A 6,993-nucleotide genomic window follows, 5' to 3' on the forward strand; every position below is an offset into this window, starting at 1 on the left:
CAGTGCCACATCCACGCGGCTCCCGAACACCTCCAGGGACGGTGACTGCAGCACCTCCCCGTGCAGCCTGTGCCAGCGCAGCACCGCTCCCTCCGAGATGAAACGCTTCCTACCACCCAACCCGAGCCGCAAGGCGAAGCCATTCCCCCCCGCCCTGCCCCGGCCACCGGGCGCGGCCCCGCAGCCCCACGTACCGCACAACGCGACGCTCAGGAAGTGGCGGCCGGGGCGGCTCTTCCGGCGGGAGCGGCCCATGGGCACCGCGGGATTTGTAGTCCCGGAGTCCGCTCGGGCGCCCGCCCGCCCCGCCGCGGCCCGCAGGGGTCCGCCTCGCGGCCGGAGGAGGGGGGTGGGGGAGGGGAGGGGAGCAGCAGCGCCCCGTCCGAGGTGTGGCGGAGGAGAAGGAGGAGGAGAAAGGCCGGGACTACGTTTCCCGCCGGCCCCAGGGCGGCGGGGCGGGGTACAAAGCGTTGCTACCTGGCCGCCAGGTGAGCCGTGCGGGTGGGTGTAGGGAGCTCGCTGCTCCTGCTGCGTGTGGGCTTCCCCCGGCTGCGGGATGCCGTTCTCCAGCTCCAACGCGGACGATGCCTTCGATTACCTCTTTAAAATCATCCTGATCGGCGACTCCAACGTGGGGAAGACGTGCGTGGTGCACCGCTTCAAGACGGGGCAGTTCTACGAGAAGCAGCAGAACACCATCGGAGTGGACTTCACCGTGCGCTCCATGGCTATCGACGGCAAGAAAGTGAAAGTGGGTGATGGGAGCGGGCCGGGCCGGGGCTGCGGCAGCGCATCCATCACTGCGCTGTGAGCTGGGATCCGGGGACGCCCGGGAGCGGCCTGCCAGGGTCCCAATGGGAATAGGAAAGGAGGGGATGGAGCCTTTAGTCTGCGGGGATAGGGCGAGGGAAAATGGCTTCGAAGTAAAAGGGGAGATCTAGGCTATGCGTGAGGAAAAGCGTTCTGTGATCAGCATAGTGAGGCACTGGCACAGGTTGCCCAGAGAGGTGGTGGATGCCCCGTCCTTGGAGGCACTCCGGGTCAGGCCAAAGGGACTCTGAGCACCCGATCTAGCTGTGTGCGTCCCTGTTCATTGCAGGGAGTTGGACTACGTAGCCTTTAAGGGTCTCTTCTAACTCTGACGGTTCCATAGAAGGTCAGGTAGCAGGCTCCCTCCCTCTGCCTAGCCCAGGTTCATCTGCTTTTTCCTTTTATTGAAAAGCTGCCATGCTCCTTATCCCTCAGCCCGCCTGTTGGAAGTGGGAATGCCAGTCTGTTTGCATAGCCAGCGTTAATCTAACAGGTTGCTTTTCAGCCTGCATAGGTTGTTTGTACACACACAGATATCTCTTCAGATCTCCCCGGTCTTCACAACTTGAATCCTTTCTCTTGCAGATCCAAGTGTGGGACACAGCTGGTCAAGAGCGCTTCCGGACAATAACCCAGTCCTATTACAGGAGTGCCCACGGGGCCATCCTTGCCTACGACCTTACTAGGAGGTCCACATTTGAGTCTATTCCTCACTGGATCCGTGAAGTTGAAAAGTACGGTGCTGCAAACTTGGTCATGATGTTAATCGGTAGGAATCTAGATTTTAAGATTACATTTATAGTATTTTTAATATATGTATTTTTTATATATGTAATATATGTCCTGCTGCTGCTTAGAGCATCTGTGAATTAAAGAGGAATACACTTTTAATTAAAATAATGAAAATACCTATCCGCTTGATCTCAAACAGTTAAAAAGAAAGTCCTGGCAGGACTGGGCCCATTGCAGACAGAGAAATCTCTTCACGTGTTCCCTTCCTATGTGCAGGAACGCAGCAGCTTGATCATTCAGAATGAGCAGGGATGCGCAGAGCAACACAACTCCTCCTTCTCGTTTTTCCTCCCTGTTCTTGTGATAATGTTTGTCCTCTGTAATGTGACTCTGACTGAGTAAGATGGTACACGGGCACGCAGCTTCTGCAAAGCACTGAATAGTCTGCTTGCATTTCCCTTCCTCCTTTATTCCACTAGCATTCAAGAAACTCTGCCTCTTGAGGAAGGGAAGAGGCAGAAATTGCTGAGGTAGGAGATAAGAGGAAGCAGGATGGTTCTTCCTTTCCCTTTGGGTTTCGGATTGTTACTGCTCTTTCCCTCCCCCAAGGAAGAAGCTGCAAATGAGAGCCCTGAAGTAACAGAGCCTTTCACTTTCCACTGCTTCTGCCTTTTCCGCTGCAGCACTGTGCTGAGAGCAAAGCACACAGCAGCCCAGACTGGCTTTTGAGGATAGCACTGAGCCCTGGAGCACAGCAGGCATAGGATCTAAGCTTCTGCTGGTGCCCCTAGCAAACTACATGCTTCTGGTGGTGTGGTTCTTCTTGTTCTTCCTCTCAGGAAACAAACAACAAATTCTGACCTGCATATGAGTAAGGAGGAAGGAAGAAAGAAAGGGGTGGGGGGGGAAACAACAACCCACAGACCTTGGTAGACTCCAAAGAACAAGACCTGTTAGTGTATATGGAGGAGTTTTTATTTTTTTCTCTTGAAGTCTGAAATTAGTAGCAATCAATCTTTTGTTCTTCCAGTGCTGGTACTGTTTTACTTAGCAGGAACACCAGATTAGATGTAGTCATTTTCTACACCTTTCCAGTGGGAGAGTTTGAAGTTCTCAACCTTTCACATCTGGAATAGAAGGAGGAAAACACCTGGCACTTGGAGGAGGAAAGGGCGAGGGCAGGGTTGGTCTTTAAGATGGCAGACATCAAGTAAGGCAGCTTTGGGGACTTGTGCTTTGCTGATATTTTTTGATCCTTTTTGGAGAAGCTAGGAGCGACTTACAAGGGAAGGACAACTAGATTATATACACTGCAGTGTTAAGATCTGCATGTGATGAAAGGTCATAGAGCTAAGGTCACGTTCTGTGGTGGTGGCTCTGACATGCTCACATCCTGCTTTTCCAGTAACTCGCTTCCATTGTAATTCAATTATTTAGAAAAAGCAGAGTAATGTATTGCATTTATAGAAGAAAAAAAAAAGTGAGAGACTAGATTATTGGGTTATGTACTTGCCTTCTTTTAAGGGAACAAATCGGACGCGGTGGATAAGAGACAAGTCCTGTTTGAAGATGCCTGCACGCTGGCAGAGAAGTATGGGCTCCTAGCTGTGTTGGAGACGTCAGCAAAAGAAGCTCAAAACATTGAAGAGGTGTTTGTGTTGATGGCTAAGGAGCTGATAGCCCGAAATACCTTGCAGCTTCATGGAGAGAGTCCTTCAAACAGCGTCTACCTTGATTCCAGGCCGGTGATTGCCTGTCCAAGTGCAGAGAAGACCCAGTGCCTCTGTTAAACGCTCTCTTCGGGAACAAAAAGTTGGAAGCCATCATTTTTCTGATGCTGTGTTTGATCTCAGTTTAATTCAGATGATGAACGTTTGTTACGTGGCCTCAAGCCATCTCATATTTCTACCTTGCAGTTTGGTGTGTAAGTACCTTCAGAGATCACTGTTGGTGTTGGCAGCACAGGTTGCTTTGAGCATGGCAGCTGATACCTTAACGTGAACTCGTGAGCTGAGGGAGCTCAGGAAGCTGCCAGCCCTTGCCTTAACCAAAGAGAACTGTCAAAAAAAAAAAAAAGCCTTTAAATCTGTCTTTGAGACACTTTTCTGGCTGTGTCAGAAGATAAATTTGCACTGGAGCCAGCATTGATTTGATTCTTCAAAAATGTGCTGTCTGTTGTAGTGCAAGCTTTCCAGCCTTCACTAGTAGCTTTAAAGTGTCTGATGTCCTTAGCACTAACCTGCTGCTGCCTTACCTTTCACTTGGGGGGGTACTCACCCCAAGCAATTAAATACCAATGTTTGTAAGAGGGTGCGTGAACTTCACAACTGTATTACTTTCCTCACTAGACAAACCTGGAGTCATCTTCGGTGCTTCAAAGCAGGCATGATATGGTACGTTAGGGTCCCAGCCTTCTTCCAGGACTGAGAACCACTGTCTTTCATTTTGCTTTTGAATTATAAGAATTGTAACTAGCAGTGAGCTGTCTTGTTACACAGTTATTAGAAGCACTGAAGCTTCCAAGGCCACAGTGGCCTCCATTAATGCCAGGGTGAAAGGACTACTTTGTTTTCCTAAGCCTGTCTTGCTTTTGAGGTCCTGATTTTAATCAAAAGCTGACCATTAGTCAGCTAAAAAACTGTCTTGTCCCTTTGAGCAGGGGACTTGCTTCTATGCACAAGAACTGAAAGCAGGTGGGGGCTTTGTTAACTTTTTCAGTAGATATAAACAGTAGAGGAGAAGGGGGGAAGAAATAATATGAAGGAGAAGCCTTCAGATTGTGCAGTCTACATGTACTGAAGTGTATCACTTCAGCTGTTGACATTTAAGACATGAGCCAGAAATCATGCTTTGTGGTGATAAAATATGGTCTGGGATCTATGGAAAGAAGCCTGGGGAAGGTTGGCGAGCTGCCACTGCATGAGATGGTGCTTTACCTATGGTGTTTCACAAGTCCCTGAAAAGTAGGAGAAAAAGGTGTAGCAAATCTTTCTGGAAAAGCCTGTCTGAAAAGCACAACAAATTGAGTAAATCACTGGCTTAGTCTTGAACATAATTTGTTGTTATTGCTTGCTCTGGCCGGGCTCTTTGCTACTGCATGCAAAGAACAGTGGTTAATTCAGCTACCCGTAAATGTAGCAGAAAGCTGCACAGCTCAGGCTTGCAGTTGAGCTGCTGTGCTTTGTTCTGCCCTGTTCCCTTTCATGTGATGGGTGTAGTGGTCTCCCTGTCATTTTTTCAAGGAACTGGACTTCAGTACCTACCCAGCCATTCACCTTCATGCAACTCAACCAGGAGCGTGCTCTCTGCTTTGTCTGCTCTGCACAGTGCCCTTCAGAAGCCCTCTGAGCACTTACAGGGGATGGTTCCCACAGGGTCACTTTTCCTTCACAGGAGGAGCTTAAAGGAGTGAGCTGCAGCAGCTGCTGTGTTTTTCGGAGTGTAGATTAACAGGCTAATTCATGACATAGTACCTGAAGGGAAGAAAACTCTGAAGTCCATTAAGAGGCTTTATTATGTTGTTCTAGACTGTAAGATAGCAACAATTAGATTAAAATGTGTAACCTCTGTCACTGTGCCTTTCTCCATCATAGCAAATGGAAGCATGCAGCTGCTGTGCTGCCCATGCAAGCTGACTGAGAAACACCGTTAACTGCTGCAGAACCTTACCATTTTTGCTCTTCCACTGGCATACAGTGTATTTCCCAATGGCATCATTCACATGCTTGTACAAAAGGAAGCTTCTCTATAAATGTCTACAATGCTGTTCTACAAATCACTACTGTCCTGCAGTTGATAAAAGCTGTGCGTCCAGCTTGAGGGGATGCTTGTTTGCTTTCACCTTCTTGGAAGCAGTATGCAAGCCTTAGCTGTTTGAATTTGCTGCTGCTGTTCTTTGTGCTGATACCCACACCCGTGTCATGTGAGACTGAGGCAGCACCTTCCCACCTAGCAGGGCAAAGAACTGAAAGGAACCTGAAATAGAGCAGACACTGAAACCTCTTAGAAGCTGACTGGCTTAAAAATAAGCATAATTACAATACCCACGATGCGGGAGGCACATGGTACTGCTTATGTGGTCACACTTTTCTACATACATAACAGGCTCTTAACAGCAAAAGCTGAGGTTCCTGCCCAATCATTCCAGTTAAGTATAGTTGGAAAGATGAAGAAAGCACACATCAGGCCCACAGCTGGTACAGAGCTCTGTCCTGGAGCCTCCTTTCAGGAAGCAGATGGGAGCCAGCACTTTGGGACAGAACTAAAGCTACCTCTCCCCCCCACAGCCAAGTGTTCTACCTACAGCTGTTCCTCCCCCTCTCATTTATGGAGGATGGCTGCTAATGAAGTTGATGTCTACATCTGTAAAACACATTCAACTCAAGGCAGAGAGAGCTTTAGTACTCAACACTCTCTCTATCAACTCCTGAAGCCGTTTGCCAATGCTTCTCCTCAAGTGTAAGAACCAGAACTACAACAGACGATGCTAGGTTATACAAGTAGCGTTGCTTTACTCACAGCAAGAACCTCTTTCACTTAGAAGTACATCAACTTTTAACAGGGACTTGCATGCTTGAGCATTGCATTGTTAGCCTAAGACGTGTAAGTCCTTCTGAAGTCATTTACTGCACTTCAGTGATATTCTAAAACCAATCTCAGCTCAGCTGCTCACAAAGGCTTTGTCTACGTGCTCACATTACCCTGTTGGCAAGGTGTGGACACTGGCTGGACTGCAAATGACAAACAGCACACCCATGGATAACAGCGCTGACAAGTTATGGCAACAACTTAAGGACAGAAATCTAATATACTCTCAACTCTTATTTCCTTGATAACTAATAAGCAGCAATGTTTATGGATATGGCTGTTATCACTGCCAAGTCTGGCTAGATTTGCCCACCAGGCATAAGGCTCACCTCGATTACACACACACACACACACACGAGTTAAATGATGAGTCTAATTCTATGATATTCTAAATGAGTCTACTTCTACAGCTGATTAAAGTTGCCTTTGTAGCTATTTGAACATACAGCACAGTCCTGTATTCTATCTCCATCCCAAGAACTGTGTGGATTCCTTCACATGAAGCTGCAGCAGTGTTAATGCCATTCAGACAAGTTTCATTCCCAACAGGAGATGCTCTGTACCTCAAGTTATGCTCCAAACAAATTCATTCTGTGCCTCCCATAACAGAAAATAGTTACTATGCATTTCCTTAAATGAGCCAGGCCTCCCAGCAGCAAGATTACAATACACATCATTGCAATCAGGAAAGAGCATTAAAAGGATTGTAAAGAAGCAGATGAACTGAAGCAGCAGGGGCTGTAAGAAGCACCCTCTGCTTTTACACTCACAATCAGACCAACTAGAACATGCAGCAAATGCTTATTTCACAACCTCCTGATTAAATCACTTATTCAAGTATTCCCAGCTTGCCTGAGATCACAC

The 6,993-nt window shown here is 47.9% G+C and overlaps 1 protein-coding gene across 1 annotated transcript; it reads left to right on the forward strand.

Annotated features, from left to right (window-relative positions):
- The first annotated feature begins 556 nt into the window (after positions 1-556).
- RAB19 (RAB19, member RAS oncogene family) lies at positions 557-3,334 on the forward strand. The gene is made up of 3 exons (XM_065743190.1): positions 557-751; positions 1,396-1,579; positions 3,067-3,334. Exons 1-3 carry the CDS (start codon positions 557-559, stop codon positions 3,330-3,332), a joined length of 645 nt encoding a protein of 214 aa, XP_065599262.1. The 3' UTR covers positions 3,333-3,334.
- The last annotated feature ends 3,659 nt before the right edge of the window (positions 3,335-6,993 follow it).

Source organism: Cyrtonyx montezumae, unplaced genomic scaffold (genome assembly GCF_038088225.1).
Source record: "Cyrtonyx montezumae isolate F1298 unplaced genomic scaffold, pur_monq_1.0 scaffold_3, whole genome shotgun sequence".
Taxonomy (NCBI): Eukaryota; Metazoa; Chordata; class Aves; order Galliformes; family Odontophoridae; genus Cyrtonyx; species Cyrtonyx montezumae.

Coding starts and splice junctions, on each gene's coding strand:
- RAB19 (XM_065743190.1), top strand. CDS start 557: ATGCCGTTCTCCAGCTCCAACGCGGACGATGCCTTCGATTACCTCTTT. Junction 752..1,395: donor TCGACGGCAAGAAAGTGAAA/GTGGGTGATGGG, acceptor TTTCTCTTGCAG/ATCCAAGTGTGGGACACAGC. Junction 1,580..3,066: donor CTTGGTCATGATGTTAATCG/GTAGGAATCTAG, acceptor CCTTCTTTTAAG/GGAACAAATCGGACGCGGTG.